At 35.8% G+C, this 20979-nt stretch overlaps 2 protein-coding genes across 2 annotated transcripts in view; one reads left to right on the top strand and one right to left on the bottom strand.

Moving 5' to 3' along the window:
- Window positions 1-19304, bottom strand: part of LOC132790627 (uncharacterized) — a 76708-nt gene extending 57404 nt beyond the window's left edge. Inside the window, exons 1-2 of the mRNA XM_060799229.1 lie at window positions 19168-19304; window positions 16488-16974 (exon numbers count right to left, since the gene is read on the bottom strand). Of these exons, the coding sequence (XP_060655212.1) occupies window positions 16488-16836 (349 nt within the window). The 5' untranslated portion in view covers window positions 16837-16974; window positions 19168-19304. The remainder of the gene's footprint in view (window positions 1-16487; window positions 16975-19167) is intronic.
- Window positions 11675-12411, top strand: LOC132790651 (transmembrane emp24 domain-containing protein 2). The gene has a single exon (XM_060799275.1). The coding sequence runs from the start codon at window positions 11754-11756 to the stop codon at window positions 12363-12365; it is 612 nt and encodes a 203-aa protein (XP_060655258.1). The 5' UTR covers window positions 11675-11753; the 3' UTR covers window positions 12366-12411.
- Window positions 19305-20979: the final 1675 nt, after the last annotated feature.

The raw sequence follows: 20979 nt of genomic DNA, 5'->3' as shown, positions 1-20979 counted from the left end.
CAAAACGAACATAAAATGCCGTCTTCATATTACATAAATTGTAGATGTATCTGTTGACTCGAGTGTCGTCATAGATTTGCTAGCATGCTCTCGAGAGACTCATAAAAAATTTATCTTTTGCAATGCACGTTTTAATTTTTTGTTGAGCAACAACAGCAGAAATAATAGTGCACATTTGGGACAAATAGAAGAATGCTCGCCTATACTGAGCACACACACAACATATGCGATGTCAAAAGTGAGCCACAAGGGTTAACGGAGGAGGGTGTAGTGAGTATAGATGGCAGCAGCTTGCTGCCCCGTGCCCTGGGGCTCAGAAACTGAAACAAAATCAAAAGCGACTGCGCTGACATTCAATGGCGAAATGCAAAACAGCGGACGGAGATTACAGCCAGCGCCCAAAGGAGCGCACAAAACTTTTACTTTGACATATCACACACACACACATATGAGTAGATAGAAAGAGAGAGAAAAAGATAGAGATACACACATGGTAAACAACAAAACAAAATAGTTGAGAGCAAAAGCCAAAGCCAAAGCCTCAGCCTGGCGCTTTTTACTTTGACCGCCGCCGGGCACTCGAAATGCATATGAAAATGGGATTCCCCCAAGTTGCCTCTGTGTGTGTGTTGTTATTTGTATGTTTTAAGCTTCAAAAAATGGCTGGAAATGCGACGTAAAAAGAGCGACAGCGAGACAGAGACGCAGAGCAAAGAACCTCTTAGCATACACATTTCACTTGCTTTTGCTCGCTCCAGTGTACTCTATTTTCTTTTGAAAGCTAAAATCCCAGCCAAAAATCAACATCGCATGCAACACAAAAACCGCTCGTAAGTAAAATCAGTAAAAGCGCAATTTCCTTTTTGGCCCCAGACTCGATTTCATTTTGTCTAAAACGCATTCAAGTACAGCCGAGGGCTCAGCTGGCAGCGTCCTTGTGCATTGCATTGAGAGCGACCATAAAATGTAAGCAAAAAGAAAAAATTATACCCTCTACTCTCCACTTAGTAAATGATTGTATACGTGTATCGATTAAACTCGATTAACTATGGAAAAAAAATATGTATTTGTTGATTTAAAAAAAATAATTGAATACATGCATATGTTATGTATATATGTATGTATTCCATACTTGCTGCTAGTTTCTAACATTTAAGTTTTCATAAGTACAGAAAATGTATTGACATCACTTTTATAATATTTGTTTACAGTATTTCATATTTATTTATTTACATGACCTTCGGCTATTCAGTATTTCCCTTTCTTATTCTTTTAATCGTGAGATATTTAATTTATATATGTACATTGTATATACATTGCATATTTCATCAACACTATCATTTTATATATATTGATCACAAACATTTGAAATGAACAAACAATAAAGCATATACACCTAATATCTTTAATTTTGTGTACATATGTATGTATGCACATATACATATATTAACATATTATAAAATAAGAAAAAAAAAATTGGAGTCGAGCGTTCTCGACTTTGAAATACTCGCTACACATTTTAAATAGAATCATAACAGTGCAGTGAGATACGCACTACCCATTTTTAATAAAGGCAAAATATTACGGTATTATTTTCAAAATATACCGAAAATACTAAAAAAATATACCAAATGGTATGTTTGGTATATCGATATAGTACACCATTCAAAGTATCCCATAGACGGCACAATGTACCAGATTGTCAGCCAAAGCAACTCAGACCCCTAGTAAGTAGGCGTTTTTGCCCATACAAAAGTATTTCTTTAATAACTTCCATTTTTATCTGATCGCAGCCAAATTTTCAGGCATCATAACTACTGTAGTAATTATTGTATATACGAAAATTCTCAACTCTAGCTTAAAAATTACGCTTGTTAATCGATTTTTTTGATTTGAGGGGGCGGAAGTGGGCGTGGCAAAAATTTGAAACAAACTTGATCTGCGTGCATACATAACAAATGCTGTCGAAAAAAAAATTATAGCTCTATCTCTTACAGTCTCTGAGATCCAGTGTTTCATACATACAGACGGACAGACGGACGGACGGACAGACGGACTTGGCTATATCGTCTCGGCTGTTGACGCTGATCAAGAATATATATACTTTATAGGGTCGGAGATGCCTCCTTCTACCTGTTACATACATTTCCTGCCGGCACAAAGTTATAATACCCTTCTACCCTATGGGTAGCGGGTATAAATAATCTATACGATTTCTGCAATTTAATACCCCTCTTTCCAATGGGCAACGAGTACAAACATATTTAACCAATTTGCTCCATAACAATGTATTGTAATATTTTTTTAGTTGTAATATTCTACCATCTCCATATAAGTTGCAGTAGAATTATATTCAAGATTATATTCTTTTTGTCGAGAAAATAAACTTCAGTTATAAACAAATTTAAGCATATTTATATATTCTTTTTATATTTTATTTTGTTGTACTCGAGTTATTATAATTTCATCACATCAAATATAATATAATTTTTGTGTATATTACCATAACTTTCACGGGCAATAAAATAAATTCTTACAACAATTTTTCATACTACCATAATTTGAACGTCTCTATTTAATCTGTATATGCGCACATGTCAATGTTAAAAATAAATAACTTTGCTGGTAAAGTTGATTAAGTACACAAGCAGAACGCTGCCAAATGCTGAACCCATTTCGATAAATAGTTATGCACACGCATAGCATAGATTTATGACACATTGAATGTGATCAGAGAGAGATTCGCATGCATCACATTTCCGAAGAGCTTTTCCTAAGCGGACTGTCAACAAGGTCAGTGCCACAAAAATCTAGTAGCTGAGTGTGTTGAAATAACTACATCATCGGCCATTATATCTGTTCAAACCGGACTCGTTTTAGTTAGCAAACGAGCAATTTCTACAGTCACCCACACACACGCACAGTAGAAACGACAATATTTTTGCACAATTTCCATTTTATTATTGCACATAACCCGAAATGCTATTTATTTGTTCAAGTGCTTGTTGAAGTTTTCCACGCTTGCTCTCCAGTCACATTCACATTCACAGAGTACAGGAAAACAAAGCGAAGCGAAACGATGCGATGCGATGCGAAGTAACAACAACAACAGAGCAACAATGGGGGAAAACAGTGAAATTTATGGTCATTTTGGGAATTTTACGATTTTTCAGCTTTGGGGCGCCGCATTAAATGCTTACATGTTGATTTAACAGCAAAACGAGCAACAGCAAGGATTCGTTCCTCCTTTTGCAGGGTTCCTTTTAAGCTGCTTCCTGCTTCCTGCTTCGTCTTCTGCCACTTCTTCTTCTTATTTTGCAACTGTGGCAACTTAAAATGCTACTTTGCATGCACTTTGCCCAGCCAGATGTTTTGTTTTAGCGCCCAGTTTCGTTGGCTGCTGCAAATCTTTGTTTATTTGCAGCTAAAATGCAAGGATTTATTGTAATTTTATACACCCCGAGCAAAAGTGGAGCCAACGACGGCACAGTTTCTCTTTTTCGCAACAAATTGTCTAAAATTATGGCGACTACACCCAGCCAATTGCCTCGTGTTGCATAAACATATGCGCAGACAGGGTTTGTTTAAAGTTCTGCACAGTTTGAGAATCGCAAAGAGAGGCGAACTGAACCTCAAGTTAAGTTTGTTGGTAAAGTCAGCTAATTAGATTTATCTCACTGCTGATAATATATTTTTCTAATTTATAGCTTATTTCTGTTGTTTATTGTAGACGTAACTGTACTTGTACGTATGAAAAACTGGCGTAAACTAGCTCTTTGTGACGAGTATTAGTTGCATTGGTTGACAATCTGGTATATTTTGTACTCTGTGGTATATTTTCAATGCAATTAATACTCCAGAAATAGATAATAGTATATGTTTGTATATTAATTAATAATATAATCTGTTATGCCACAAATGAGTACATTCATGCAGAAGTCTAGTTGACAATCTGGTATATTTCGTACTCTGTGGTATATTTTTAATGCAATAGTATATTAATACACCATAAATATATAATACAAGTATTATATGTTTGTATATTAATTACGATTTGTCTGGTGTTGCAAATACACTATCGCAGTTAGGTTTTGTTTAAAGTTCTATTCGTTTAGAATACCAAAGACAGGCGAACTAAAGCTCAATTTAAGTTTGTTGGCAAAGTAAGCTAATTAGATTTATCTTTCAGCTGATCATAAATTTTTAATTTATTTCTTATTTTTTGTTGCTTATTAAAGACACGACTGAACATGTGCCGGCTGTTGCCTTTGTTACTTTTGTTGTCTGTGGAAAACTGGCAACATATTTGACACAACACGATGCTGATTTAAGTCGTGACCCCTCAGTTTGCTGACAAAAGGGGGGAGGGACTTGGGGTAGGGTTGTCAACCTGCCATATGCAAATGACTTGCTTATCAAATAAAGTAATGCCAGGGTGTTTGCACGGCGTGTTGCCTGTCGAGCGCTGTAAAGTGCCGCACAACTGTGCGTATGCGCAATTTTCACATTGTTTCAATATTACACGTACATTAAATACGTTTCGTCTCTCTCTCTCTCACTGTCTCACTCTCTCCACAGTTCGAAGTTTAGGTATAGCAACAACAACCATTCCACACAACCAACACACGCATTCTGGTCGAGTATGAAAAGGGATGAGGAGAAGTTGAGGTTTTCAGCTTCGGCTTTTGGGTTTGGGTTTGGGTTTTCGCCTGCGGCCTTTGCAAGTATGCACAAGTAATGTGAGAAAATTAAATTTTTCGTGGCTCCCACAAATGTCGGTGATACACACACCCATACACACGCGCACACACACATACACATGTATGTTTATATATATTTGTATGAACTTTTGTGGATTACCCAGACGCTTACAATGCAAGCATGGAGAACAACAAAGTGGCCACCTTCTGCTTCCATTGGGCGTGTCAAAAATAAAACTTAATTTCGAGCATAGAATCTGCAAAATGCTTAAATTTATTTCATCTCCTTGGGCTTTAAATTAAATTTATATCTGTGTTGTGCTTCGTTCAAGTTGCTGTTTTAAGCACATTTTCTTAATTGAATTTGCAAAGTGATTATCATTGAGTTTGCCATGTGATTTATGTGAGCCTGGGCCGTATAAGCGTGAAATTTGAAGATGTTTCCGTTTTGTCAAATTCATACTAACTAGCTCACATAATTCAAAGACCAGACGAACTAGATGGAACGGCTTCTAATTAAGCAATAATAATTAGTAAGGATTTGTTGGACTGCTCACGCTGCTGGTCCGATTTGAATGCGGTCCGAATGGGAAATGAATATTTCAAATTAGCAAATTCATCCGAAATCCAATTAGAAAGCTGTCTAAATTTGTAATGCAAATTGTTTAATTATTTCATTTAAGATAACTAATATTTTATGGCATTTTCATTATTTTCATTAAATAAGAAATTATGTTTTTAAACTTTATATTGTCAAGATTCACTGTACAAAAGCAACACATTTAACATTTTAAAGTAGTTTATTATTGTCAAATCTTTATAACTACAATTCTTTATAAAAATTCCACGTTTAAAAAAAGTTTGATTAATAATAATAATTGGCATCATAGATCAGTCGATATACACATATAATACAGAATAATTTCTTTAAATCTCTTATAATTTTGCTTTATAAACTTAAGAAACAGTAATTGTCCACCCAATTAATAAAAACTTAGCTTCTATATTTATACGGAAACAACAAACTTTATTAATTAAGTTAAATATAATCGCAGATTATGCTCAAATATAATGCCATTTGAAATTATACATTATACTATTAAAAAAATAAATAACATATATTGAAACTTAAATTTTTTGAAATATTGTTCGATACAATTAAAAAAACATTTAATAATAATAATAAATTTTTACAAATTCTTCGTAAATTCAATTAAATTAAATTTTTAAAATGGTATAAATTCAACATAATGAATGTCTACCTATTTGAAGGATATATTATATGTATATATGTATATATCGATAGATTGACAATTATTTTGACACATTTGTACTGCTTGCTTTTTAAATAATCAAATCACCATAGAAACTACCAATTATCCGAGTCACATTTCTCTGGAGATTGAAGCAAACGCCAATACGCGAATCGTATAAGTTATCAGTAATTGATAAGCTGTTTCTCTCTCACAAGCATATGTACAACGGCCCATTAAGCATGGCCATGCACCATTTAAACTCAATCAAAGTCATTCAATGCGAATCTGAAAGCGTGCGTGAATGCGAGTGTGAGTGCCCATTGAATGGTCGCCAACTGACAGCCGCATAAGCCGCAAAATGTTGAGCGAATGGAGCTAACGGTATACAAATTGCAAATTTCCATTTAGTCGAGTGTCACACAGCTTCATCGTTTCATGGTGTGTGTGTGTGTGACATGAGGTCACTGAGTGACTGAGTGAGAGTTTAAGTGTGTGCGTGAGTGAGGAGAACGCTTAACCAAAGAAGCCGCAAGCACAAGAACTTTTGACTAATTGAGTGGCGAGTGGCAACAAAAGAAAAGCAGCAGCTGCAGCAGCTAAAACGGCTAATTAAAGGACTCAATGCAGAGAGGATAAAGCAAAACGGCTCTCTATTTCAGTAAAGTATGTCTGTGTATAATGTGTATAATGAACGAATGAAGGAAATGAACAGAGTGAACGAAATGAATAAGTTAATCTTTATTCGTCTGTTTTTTTTTCTTTTTTTTCACTATTGCTTTGTTGGCAACAAATTTAAACAAACGAAATGAACGCAAAAATCAAACGATCGAATCAATCGAACTAGTTCGCTGAACAAATATTAACGGAGTGAACAAACTGAATAAGTTCATCTGCATTGTTCTGCGTTGTTCAGTTGTTCACTTTTGATCTTAATTTCGTTCTTGTTCACATGTTCAAATATTTCTTTTTTGATTACTTCCTTTCACTAAAAAATAAAGTGAGTGGGTTTTAAATCACTGAACGAAGATGTCGAAGAACTATAAACAAAAATAAGAAAACTAAAGTTCGCTACTCATTTTCAATAAAATAAATACAGTGCGGTATTATTAAAAGAATATACCAATTAAATATACTACAATGTCGTAATATATACTAAATTATATATTCGTATATATTGGATATACATACCTTCAAAATATACCACAGACAAAATATGCCAGATACTAAACATGCAGCAGACGATGTTTGCCATAACAAGTATTTCTTAAATAACTTCTACAATTTGTATTCAGTAAATTATTATGAACACAATTGCAGAGAAAAGTATTTATGACATTATCCATTGCAGGCGCTGCTGCAGCATTCGTAAATTTTCGAGAAAATGCACACAGAAATTAATTCGGCAGGAAGAAAAGGAAATTTGAATATAAATGTTGACGGCAACATATAATGCAATTTGCTGCAGGACAGGAAATTGTTTCACAGCGGCTGCCCAAAAGGCGCATAACTTGTCAAGCCTCTTGATAGCTGTGCATCATCTCTGATATGTAATCTCTGCTCGTTGCTATCGTTTATGCTGTGTGTGTGTGTGTGTGTGACGGAAATACTTGGCATGCCTCATTGAAGCTCGTTAGCTGACTTTATGCCGAGCATAAAACTCAGCTCATGTTGACAGCTCGTGCTTGGGCACTTTCAATTGAAATAAATCTTTACACAAAATTTGCCAATTTGTTGCCATAGGCACACACACACACACGCACACACAAAGTGAAACAGGCTTCTGCTCACTGCCACGCCCATTAGGCCATTACACACATCATGCACGACACGCCCATTGCCTCGTTGATACTCGTATCCTTGTTGGCATTGTCAATACTTGAGCCTTTTTACAGCTCATTCTCAGCGTTTGTTTGCCTCACTCAATTCTCAATTCTCGATTCGCTTTGCTTCCATTCCATTCGCCCATCTTCCAAGCTCCCTCGTTTTTGTCACCAATCCTCAAGTGCTTCCTCTCAAGTGCAGATTAGCAAGATTTTACAGCTTATGTTGGTCCTTGCCTTCTAAAAGCACTATTCGTTTTATTGGCCTGTCTTATAAAAGAGTTTTATTCTCTCGCTCTTTCAGAAAACTAAGAAAACTGATTTGTTTGCAGGCAAAGCGTTAAGGATTTTCTTCTCGCATTCGACAAGACAGACATCTGCTCATATAATGTCTTTAAATTGAATTAAATCAACAACTTCCGCTGTCAAATTTAACATTGCCCCTAAAAGTAGGCAACAACTTTTTACGCAGCATTTGAATGAATTTTATTCGTCACATTTCTGTGCGATGAAAATGTTTTGCATTTATGGTAATTTCTTAATTTGCACTGAGCCTAGAAACCCCGATGCCCTGAAGCCTTGAAGTCGAGGCGTCACGTGCGACAATGTAAAAATTAGGCTAATGCGAGTCCTTGTCTGTTCTGTCGAGGTAAAATGAAACGAGCGAAAGCGATTCATTTGCACCTTTAAAAAGGCATTAAAATGCGACTAGGACTGCAGAGAAGCAATCAGCGCTATATACACATTCCGCCACTCCTGTGCGTCCTGTGAGTCCTGTGCGTCCTTTGGCGAACTGTGAGCCAAACAAATTAGAACACGCACGACTGCATTGGCCACAAAAATGATTTGATGAAGCCCAAGCCCAAGCCCAGCAAAAGCAGTCGGTAGACATCTGAATGAGTCCAGGTAACTGCCACGCACGTCGTCAACTGAAACTTTTCTCCACCTTCCCATCCATCCATCCATCCATCCATGGCGCCCTGGGCGTGTCCTAGGCGGCATAATAATAATTGAGTAGCTTGGCAGAAGAAATGAAACTGCCTTAGAAGTTGGTTCTTCTGGTCATGCGAGTACCGAATAGGAATGCAAAATAAGTACGGAGCACTAAGCAGGCACACGGACAGCCATTACAGGCAGACATGCTGTGTGCTGAGAGACGGGGCGTATACGCAATTTAAGCCGCTTAAAGCCGACTGTAGGAGCAGAAGAGCTAGAAATATGAACCGAAACGAAGCGAAGCGATATGAAACGAAATCTGTCGCTCGAGTTGAGTTTTGGGACTCAGCAACTTCATCCGCTAAGCTCTACGCATATGAAATATCCAGCAGCTAGAACGAAAGCTCTCGGTGCAAAAAGTCCTTGAGCACGAAAAAACATTTCACACTAGCAGTGCCTAGTCCCATGCCAGCCGGCACTTAAGAGCGTCGATGTCATGACGATGTACAGAGAGAAGGGGCAACCAAAGAGTCAAGTGTCGACTGAGCACCGCACGCGTGGCCTAAAGTAACTGTAGTCGGCAAATACCGCCAACACAAGAGAGATAGAGAGACAGAGACGAAAGTGTTGAAGAGGATGCGCTCTACATAGACATGAAGTTAAGTGGCGTAAAGCGTGTACTTAATCGCTTAAAGCATTAGAATTTGAAATTGAATATCATAAAGGATATTCAAAGAGCGCGAAAAACAAACTACGAGGAAAAAAGAGGAAACTCACACAAACACACACAAATAGTTGTAAAATACTTGGGCAAAGCAAAAGGCATTTTTCCATTGCTGTATTTACTTGCTCCAACGATGATGGCAACATCCCCTCTCCTCTCCCCTCTTTTCCTCCAGTGTATGCTCAGCTTTTGTTTGAAATAGTTGTGCGTCTATCCACAGTTCAAGAGTTTCTCGCAAAACGCCACCGCCAAAGCAAACCCAAACGTTAACGTTCACGTTTAAAGTGTTTGACTGCAATGTCAGTTATTCGAAATATGCAAATTCAACTTGGCTTAGTTTGAATAACATCTTGAAATGCTGTAATTCTTCTGAATTGAAACTCACAATTACTTTGTTCGCTTGTAATGTGATTCAACTCTGGTGAATCACAATTATTTTGAAAATTAAATTATTTCTACTACGACAACAGCATTGATTGCTCATTTGCATATTGTTCGAAATTTCATTGGCACAATTTATCGTTAACACAACACGCTAAAATTTGCAATAATAATTCTCATATAATTCAATTGCATTCACAAAATTTCCTCCTTTTCAACTTGACTATTTTGATGGGTTTCCAATGAAGAGTCAAACAATTGCACAATCATTCAAATGATTGCTATATATTATTTAATGCTAACTAAATCAGAGTTATGGTAGCTTTTTTGCATTAATTTGAAGTCGTAATTTATGTGGAATTTAATTATCAATATCGAACAAACTAGTTTCGCACTCTCGAATAATTGGATTACGAACTTGACCCAACTGAACTTTTTGAGGTTTGTTATTTTTTCTTAGTTGAAAACTAATACAATTGAAATTTATTTGCCATTTTTATTGTTTTCATATAGAGAATAAATTTGTGTATTTTCCATAATGTTATAAATTATAATTTGTTTGGCATTTGTTACGAAATTAAAACAGCGCTTAGTTTCAGAAAGGGAAATTAATGTTGGAAAGAGGAAGAGAGTGAGATGAGTAAAATGCTATTCCGATGTCATTAAAAATGGATGACATTTTGACAATTGATGGCCACGCCCATGCCAAGGAATCGATAACATAAAATATGCATTACACAGTCTACAGCAGAGGGAACAGATTGAAAGAATGGACACCCAAGGGTTGCAAATGCGTTTGCCATCGACTGAATGAAATGACTGAACGGACAGACAGACAGACGGACAGACAGACAAACTAAGTTGCCAATTTGCAATTTGCTTTTATCATCTTAATTTGATTTGAAGCGTATTTGTCTTTGACTGTGAATATGATTATGAAGAATGTTGAATGTGAATGTAAATGTAAATGTAGATGTTGCTGCTGTAAGCAGAAAGCTCCTCACAAACTACGTAAATTAGCAGAGAAATCAATTATTTATTATGCAATTGTTGATCCAGCTAATTGAAGACAAATAACTGAATACTTTGCTATGCAAAGAGTAATAGAGAAGAAGCCAATTCATAATTGAAGGCTGCTCTTGTGTGTATAAGTTAATTCTTAAATAGCATTAATATTGTGACTCGAAGAAGACATTTGAAAAAAAGACTTAGTTGCTTACAGATGAATTCCAGTTTTACAAAAATGCAAAAATAGCCAAATTATTTCAAGCAAGCAATTTCATGTTTTTTTTTACAAATTAATCCATGTCATTAATCTTAAGTTAATCTTCTGCTTGAACAGAAAACTAATAAGCAACTGAAGCTCTTTAAATTGAATAAAATATAATTTTTAAAAAATATATTCTAGTTTTTTAAAGAAAAAAATGTAACCAACATAAATATATTTTAGAACAAATTAATCTCTTGTCCGTCAGAGTCTCCGGTATTGTTATAATCACAGTTCCATGGATATTCATAAATTGATGTATAAATTTTTATTTCACATACAAAAAAAAAATTAAATTGAATTTTAAAATTTTATTGACTACGTAGAGTTGCCACATACTCGTACTTATACACTACACAACACTAAAGCGAGAAAATCATACGCAGCACTTAAACGAAATTGTCATTAGGCACTTCTCAACAATTATTATACATATAATACACTTAAAGTAAGAAAGAATCGATAAGAGAAGAAAGAATTTCGAGAATCAAAATCGAATTTATTAAAATTAATGCAAGTTAAATGTTAAATTCTAAAAATGTTTTACAGTTTATTCAATCAAAAATCCGTTCACACAGGAGGCGAAACAAAGTAGAACAAAAACTTTTTTCATTTTAGCACATTCTCATTATAAAATTCCTTTAGAGCAATAGCAAATCTTATTCGAAAATGCAAAAAGTTGTAATTTGGATGTTGCTGCTATGTAAAACAGTTTATGGTTTTATGATCACGATTGATGCCCATGAAACTGCTTGTTTTCATGATAAGGCACTGACAAAGGACAAGATAACAATACGCTTTGAGGTGATGGAGGGCGGTTTCAAAGACATTGCCATCCATATTACGGATCCCAGTGGCCACACACTCTTCCAATCCGAGTCGGAGACAAGTGGCAGCTACACGTTCGCAGCCTCAGAGAAGGGAAAGTTCAAGCTCTGCTTTGACAACGAACGCTCCACGCTCACTCCAAAGCTGTTAATGTTCCACTTCACGGTTATTCATGAGCTGAGCCACTACATTGATCAGAACAAGCGGGCCGACGATGTCATCGAGCAGTCAGTGCTCCAGGAGAACATCAATGCGCTCTCTGGCCAACTGATGAACATCAGACACGAGCAGGAGTATATGCATGTTCGGTACTCGGGACACGCTCAGATCAGCAAAAGTGTTCACTTTCGGATCGTGGCCTGGTCGATCTTTGGTCCCTCGCTGCTGCTGCTGATGACCATCGTAGAGGTTTACTACCTTAAGCGCTTCTTCGAGGTGCGACGAGTTGTTTAGTGTTGTTTAGGCGATAAATAAAGATAACTTTCTGTTGCGTATTGAATTCATTCGTGTTGCCTTAACTTCGAGACTTTATTTGGTATTTAGTATGTAGTATTTAGTATTTAGTATTTAGTATTTAGTATTTAGTATTTAGTATTTAGTATTTAGTATTTAGTATTTAGTATTTAGTATTTAGTATTTAGTATTTAGTATTTAGTATTTAGTATTTAGTATTTAGTATTTAGTATTTAGTATTTAGTATTTAGTATTTAGTATTTAGTATTTAGTATTTAGTATTTAGTATTTAGTATTTAGTATTTAGTATTTAGTATTTAGTATTTAGTATTTAGTATTTAGTATTTAGTATTTAGTATTTAGTATTTAGTATTTAGTATTTAGTATTTAGTATTTAGTATTTAGTATTTAGTATTTAGTATTTAGTATTTAGTATTTAGTATTTAGTATTTAGTATTTAGTATTTAGTATTTAGTATTTAGTATTTAGTATTTAGTATTTAGTATTTAGTATTTAGTATTTAGTATTTAGTATTTAGTATTTAGTATTTAGTATTTAGTATTTAGTATTTAGTATTTAGTATTTAGTATTTAGTATTTAGTATTTAGTATTTAGTATTTAGTATTTAGTATTTAGTATTTAGTATTTAGTATTTTATTTATTTATTATTTATTAATAATTAATAATTCTTCGAGGTGCGACGAGTTGTTTAGTGAGACGATAAATATAAATAACTTTTTGTTGCCTATTGAATTCATTCGAGTTGCTTCAACTTCCAGACTTTGCTCAATTTGTTGCACATTTCATGCTTCGCATGCCGTAAAACTTTCAACTGAAATGAGACATTTATGCATATGAAGAAGTATCTACAACTTGGGACTCAAGTATCCATGAAGTTCACTTCACCTATAAACTGTGCCCACATTGGATTAGCGCAAATTTATGTCCCCGGAACAATAACAATGCGAGAGCGCCAACAACAAACTTATCATATTCACAAGTTTTTTTCCTCTTGACGGCAGGAAACTGATGTGGGGCGGGGTGAGGTGGCAAGCAGCAAGAATGAGATACAAACAAAAGTTTTTGCCTCTTATTTACGACAATGTCGCGTCAAGTTTTTTGTTTTGCAAGTTTTTTGGTTTTTCTTTTTTTGTTTCTGTTCATTCCTTATTCTTCTCAGGCTGCTTTTGTTGCATAATAAAATGAAGCATCTTGTTCGACTCGAGTCGAGGCGAGTTGAGTCGAGTCGCGGCATCTGTGTCGGTCATAGAGTCAACTTCCCCCAGCTGCTTTGTCTCTCTCTCGCGCACAGCAAAGATGAGCAACTGGGCAACTGAGCACACAGAAAAAAAGGCTACAGCAGCCAGCATACAATATTGTTCCCCAGCGTCAAATGAAAGCAAAAGTTCATGAATCCAGTTAGCTCTGCGGCTGCCCGGACACCAGAATGGAGGAGGAGGAAGAGGACTTAGGCCACGGGTCAGAGTGTCAGAGGGTGGCAATCAACCGAGAGAGAGACTAACACAGCCAGCTCAATAAAGTTCACAAGACAAAGGGACAGCACACAATAATCGAGCACACAGGACCGCACGCTGTGTCCTAGTCCAAGTCCACTTCCTAGTCCTCTCCTTCGTCGTAGTCTCAATCCTAAGCAGAAGACCAGCTGAAACGTCATTTAAGTCACGTAGCTCTTCAGATTTTTGATGATTTTAGCATTTCGAGTGCTCTGCTTTATTAAGTTGTATTTAAAATCTTGGAATTGAGCAAATCCCATCAAATTAATGATACCATAGAAATCTAAGCACCAGAAACAACAGAATTTATATTTATTAAGTGATTAGCAGAATAAAACAACAAAAAAGCCTTTGCAGTGGAATAGCATAAAAACAAAAATACCGCACTGCTTTTCTCTTACTCATAAAAGGTGGCTCAACTGTTGTATTCTTACTTGTTACTATTAATCTTAAAATTAAATAAATTAATAATGAAATAGATTTGTATTTTTTAAATTTTTAAAAAATCTGTTCACTAGGTTGCTGTGTGATTTAAATCTCTTACACAATTTCTAAACCTTAGCAACAGTAAAGAATTACACATTTCATTTAAACCAAATTTTCAAAGTGAAACTTTTAACTACAAATTTTTTAAGTAATCATTAAGAAAGAATGTCTCTGCAAGTTTTGGCTCGCGAAGGACTCAATTGTGCCATCATCATGGGCGCAGGAGATGTGATTGCACAACTGGCAATCGAGAAGAAATCCTACAAGGATTACAATGCAGGACGAACAGCTCGCTTCGCCTCGATTGGTTTGTGCTTCTGTGGGCCCGTCTTACGCAAATGGTACATGACTCTAGATGATTTGGTGGTCAAGGAACAACCATCACTGCAGCGAGCTGTCAAAAAGATGCTCATTGATCAAGCTTGCTTCTCCCCGATATTCACATTGACGCTGACGTATCTGGTGCCCTTTGTGAATGGAGAGATGCATAGGGATATTGTGAAGCGTATAAAGGAATGCTATTTGATGATTATGGCACGCAGCTATCTGCTTTGGCCCATGGCACAGGTGATAAACTTCTCATTTATCCCCATCAACTTTCAAGTCATCTACGTGCAGTTCATTGCACTCATTTGGAATTGTTATTTGTCCCTGGTGCTCAATAAGAGTGATTAGGCAAGTTTTTAATTTGACCCACAAAATGTTAACCAAAATTACAATAAAATGGTGCGTGTTGTCGACCTTATTGTTCTCTATAAAAGTGTAATAAAGTACTGAAAAATAACTAAGCCTTACTCTTAAAAAAAATTATAATAATAAGTGTGTGTTCAAATGTGAGATGCCCACTACACATTTTCAACAAAATCAATGCGGTATTATTATTAAAAAAATAACGTATTAAAATGCTAAAAGTATATCAAATTATGCATTTGGAATATCAAAATATATCAAAGCAACTAAGTAACGAATGTAGCAGTCGCTTTTTCCAATATAAATAAGTTAAATAAGTTCTACAATTTTTATTTGATCACAATCAAATTTTTGTTACGTAAAAATTGCAAACAATTGTTACATGTGTGTAATATTATTTTGCGGTAAATATTTTATAGAGATTTGTCAACTGTTTGTATCAGAACTTGAAATTTTCAAACAAAATTATTGCATTACGTGTACATATACTAAATTGACTTAAAAAAATAAAATTTTAAGAATAATTTTTATTTTTGGATTATTATTTAAAGTTCAATGAATTCATTGGGAAAATTTCAATTCATCTAACTTTTTTAAGTATCTTCAAAGAATTATTAGTAATTGCTTAGGCTATGGATAAACAGTCAGTTAGCAACTCGAGTTCGTAGACATAATTCAAGTTATTTCACCAAGCTGATTCTGTTCCTGACTCTCGGAACTGAATGCAGTCGCTGAACCACTCTCGAGTTTGTCATCGTTGTGATTATCTAATGTCATGCCAGGACGATGCTATGCAATTGAGTTGCTTGGCCTTAATTATGCTTTGCATCCTTTAGCGCTGTTCATCTAATTGCATCGCAGGCAACAAGCCATAACAAACAGGAGTTCTAGCTGCTCCTCGTTCGCTGCCATTTCGCAGCAATTCAATTTTCCATTATGTCAGCGAGTTGAAAGCAATGCAATGTTCATAAAATGTGGTCCCTCTCTCTCTCTCTCTCTCTTCCATCTCTCTCTCTCTCTCTCTTTCTATGACTGTCTCGTTCGTTCGCTATGTTTCGCTCGCTGTTAGTTAATATGAAAGGCAAACTCAAGATGTCAGCGACAGTTCGTTGCTGCCCCGGCAACGGGGCAGAGAACAACAGCGCGTATACGCAACGTGGTACAGTGCGCTTTTGTGCTGACGTCTTTTGCCTATTTACCAGCACAACAATGGCCAATATATCCAAACATGTGTGCAGCAGGAGCAGCAGAAGCAGAGGGAGCAAAGGCAGCTACTGTTATTTGACATTTATTTGCCATTTCCCCCAAAACCACACACACACACACAATGGCGACGTTGCCCGCCAGCGACAAAAATAAAATATCCACAATGTGGGGCATAAGAAGACGACAAGCAAGAAGACAGAAAAGGAGAAGGAGACTTTCAGCTTACCTCTCTTCTGTGGCGTCTGCATGGATGAGGGCGAGGGCGTTGACAGTGTCGGAGCAAGGAGCTGCAGCAGCATCAGCAGCCCAAGGAGCAGGGGCAATGCCACTCCTCGCATTCTCGACACTGACTCCGACCTCGACACCCGCAAACCGAATCCGAATCCGCAGCTGTAAGCTGCTCCGCCAGCTTTATTGTTCTGCCTCATCGGCCTGGTGGCGACTGTTGATCCTTTGGCTGTGCTGTTGTGGCTCTGTTGATTCGCTTGTTGATTCTTATTCCGATTCTGTCTCGGAGTCGGTTCTGAATTGTGTGGCGACTGATTCGGATTCCTTACGCGTTTGCTCTGGCGCATTTCTCACTTTCGCACACACAAACACTTTTCACACTTTGCTCTTTTCGCTTTCTTATTCGGCAATCAATTTGAATTCTTTTTTCTTTTTCTCTTTTAATTACAAGTGCATTATTTTATTTAATTTTGCAATTCATTTGCCTAATAAAAATGAATTTATATTTATATTAAACCGATGATATTTTTGATATTAAATTTTAATAGTTTACGAATTTAAGTTCAATCGCAGGAGTTCCAACAGTTCACCAAATTCGTATAGTAGTTAATCACAAAAATTATATTATATAATATATTATATTATTATTATATTATTATATTATTATATTATTATTATATTATTATATTATTATATTATTATATTATTATATTATTATATTATTATTATATTATTATTATATTATTAACAAAAACTTTAATTTAATTCGAATTTAATTTGAATTCATTCAATTTAGTTGTTTGAAATCTAATTCATTTTAAATGATAAATCATTAAGCACACTCAACTTTTTTGCTCGTCTTAAAAATGCTGGTCATTAAAAATGGCAACCTCTTGGAAATCGTAACTTTAACAAACGTTTAGAATCTGTCGTATGTCTGGCAAATGTGTGGCCCGAAAAAAAATGACGTCAAAAAATTGGTGTCACATATTTCTTGGCTGGCACACGTTGTTTTAGCAGAACTCGTTGGTTGGTTGGTTCGTTGGTTGACCTCCAAGCGTACTAATTGCAGCAATTTTTCAAGCTCGAGAGCTCCCAGTAACGGAATCTTCTCTCTTTCTCTTTTTTTTGTGCTGGCTCACGTTTTGCCTCGCATTGCAATCATTTTTGCAGAATTTATTTCTGTTTTTCATTTTTGGCAATTTTTTATGGAAATGAAACATTGTGAAAATATCAAAAAGCGGCCAAAAATTGTGCGACAGCCAAAAGCCCCTGATATGTCGGCGCTCTAATGAAGAATGATGTGGTCGACTTCAACTAAAGCCTCCAACTCCATTCTCAGCACCACAGTCATCAGAGACTGCTGAGGAATGGCTATAATGTATAGATATATATTTTTTTTTTTGAGCGGAATCCCAAGAGCTGCGCTAAGATGTTGACTGATGGTTGGCAATGAAATGGTTTATTATACGCAATAATATCACAAGTCATGGATTCATTTATTACACAACACATACATAAGAGCACAAGCGATTAATTTTGGAATTAAGCATTAAATGTGAGGACTACGGAAAGTGCAAGCGATTTCTTGAAAATGAAATTATAATGCGCGTTTTCTACAACTCGAAATCATACATTTTTAGCTTATAAATAGAATGCAATCACTTAAACTTCAGCTCTATTAAGAACTTGTCGAAAAATTGCTGATTATTTGCTACCTTCAACGTAGATACAAAAAAAATCATGGTATATAAAAAAAAGCGATTACTCAAAGCCACTTCAGAAAAAAACTATGATGTGTGATTTCTAAAAATTCAAAGACTTCATAGATTTTTAGCTTAGATTCAGAAAGCAATCACTAAAGGTAGAGAGAGCACTATTGACTACAACAGATTGTCGAATCATTTCTTTTTTTTGAAAGCCTGAACGATTATTTAAAAACTCAGAGAAAAAAAAACTGGGATTGACAATCAACACAAGCAGTTGCTTTTCTTGATGTTCAAATTCAGCTTGTCAACTGCACTTTCGAGCACTTCAAACTGCCTTTTTTGTGCCCTCACACAGAGTCCAGCCAAACGCTTGTTATCCTTTTAGCCACATGTTCGTCACATAGGTAGAATGGCCAAAACAAAAAACGAAAAGGAAAAAGGGGCGAAATAAAGGAAAGTCAGAGCAGAGCAGAAGGACTTGCTCAATATTTCAAAAGATTCGAGAGATGTTTTTTATTGCCCCACTTGGCGCGCAGAATAATTTATGCAAAAGTTGAGAGAAACCCTCGCAACAGGAACAGGAACAGCTACAACAGCAACAGAGACAGAGACAGAGAAAGCGACTGCGACTGCGACTGCGACAGAGAAAAGGTTCTCGTGGCACGGCAATAAAAATCAAAACGGGACACACTTCAGGGCGTGCTGTGTACTCGTAAAGCAAATCCAGTCAAGTGAAATGCAAACAGTTTGAATAGCGGAGAGCAAGGGGGGAACTGTTGGATTAACGCCTGACGATTGTCGATTGACGAATTCAGATTGATGAGTGCGACACGTGCGCGTTTTTATGTTTCTCAAGGGGTCACAAAACTGCAACAGTCGCTAGTAAAAGCTCTCGGAATTTCGATTGTAATTTCAATTAAATTAAATTCGAGCATGTCGAATCGCGTTTATTACACAATGCGAACTTACAAAACGGAATTGTCGCGAAAGCAAAGCGAGGGACAGAGTGTTGTCCTGCTGCCGTTTGCACAAGAACTGAGCGCGCTTCGCAAGTCGCAATCTGCACGAAGCTTTAACGACGAACAAGCAAACGGTAAACACGACGACGACGACACTGACGACGACAACCTCAAGCTTTGGCTTGCCACGACCAACTGAAGCCACAACACAAAAGCTGTCGCTATCAACTGCAACTGTAACTGTAACTGTAAATGAAAGTGAAGTTTGGCTGAGCGAAACGGTTGAATTTATCTGAGAGTGCAAAAGCTCTGCAACGAGCAAGGGAGAGAGAGAGAGAGAGAGCGAGCTCAAGAGAGGCTGCGAGAGCGATTTCCGCCGTCATATGACTTTTGTTTACGCGCTGAGGTAAACAGCTGTTCAACACGCTCACAGGCAGCACGTGCTTGGATTAGACACCCCCAAAACCTCAACTTCTCAACCCAGACACCCCACAAATTGTGTTTTGCCCCGACTGGATTGGTATTGGTGCATGGGTTAAGTGTGGCAAATATCGCATGACACAGGTGCAAATGTTGAGACAAACAAAGCTCTTCTCCTCAAGTGTCATCTGCATATGTATGTCAATCACATAGAAAGTATTTATGCTACACTCACTTGACACACAAATTAAAGGAGAACGCAATAGGTGTTATACTATAATAAGCATCGCATAGATGACATGCATAAATATTATATTCTTGCCGCTGGAAAACACTTCTGATATAATGGAGTGTGTGCAAGGATAACGCAATAAATAATTAGAATATAAAAACTGTGACTAAATAATATAATAGTATATGGAATATTTGTTAATCTTCAAGTAGCTCTATCTACATATGTAATATTATTTAATTATTTATTTATTTACATGTTAATTATTATACAGAATAATATAATAACTAAAAGAAGGGAGTGCTAGCAACTAAGGTCATCGACTCAAAATAATGTAAAACAATAGAAACTCATTCAAGATTTGTAAATTGTTCTATAAAATATAGTACAAATTATTTAAAGCACTAAAGGCAGCTTTCAATAATTTTTGGTATTTTATATTGAAAGATTTGCTTATTTTCAGTATAATACAGATAAGTAAGTTTAAAAATCAAGTGGTATATAAATTATACAAATCTTAAGTTTAAAAGGGAGAAAACGTGTGAAAGGTTTATACAAAAAATTGTTTTTTGTAATAGTGTCACCTTTTTATCTACCAATTATATAGTATTAAGTTATCTTTTTAACGATTAAGAAAAGCTCCGAAGAAATTGATAAAAAGCTTTCCAAGTTTGTTGGAATTTTTATACAATAATTAAAATAATGTAACTATCCAAAGTAGTGAACATTTTCTTATATCAATAATAGTTAATAATTTCTTAAGATAACTATCTTAATTATAAATATTCAAACTGTTTTTCTACCTTACAAATCTTTATTTCATTAGATTAAAATTTTCTGACTAACTTTTCAAGTCTTGAGATATGCTCTGAAGAAGAACACAGGATATCAAAAATATACAATAATTACAATCACATTTTATCAATAATGTTACATTCTCTAAAATTAAAAATTGCCTTGAAGAATTTAAATTAAAATGGTAATTTGAAATCAACACTGAAAATGTGTTTTTATTTTTTTTAAATAGTGTTACATTTTCTTATATTAATTAAAGATGTCTAACTTTTCAAGAACTAAGCAGGCAGCTGCTTGGCTCAGCGGCTTTTGGGCATGAAAAGAGAATGCCACACCAGTTGCCAGGTGCAGCATTTTGTGGCGCCGCATCGTGGC

Source organism: Drosophila nasuta, chromosome 3 (assembly GCF_023558535.2).
Source record: "Drosophila nasuta strain 15112-1781.00 chromosome 3, ASM2355853v1, whole genome shotgun sequence".
Taxonomy (NCBI): Eukaryota; Metazoa; Arthropoda; class Insecta; order Diptera; family Drosophilidae; genus Drosophila; species Drosophila nasuta.
Note: the sequence above shows the minus strand (reverse complement) of the source record. Positions and strands in the feature narration are given on the sequence as shown.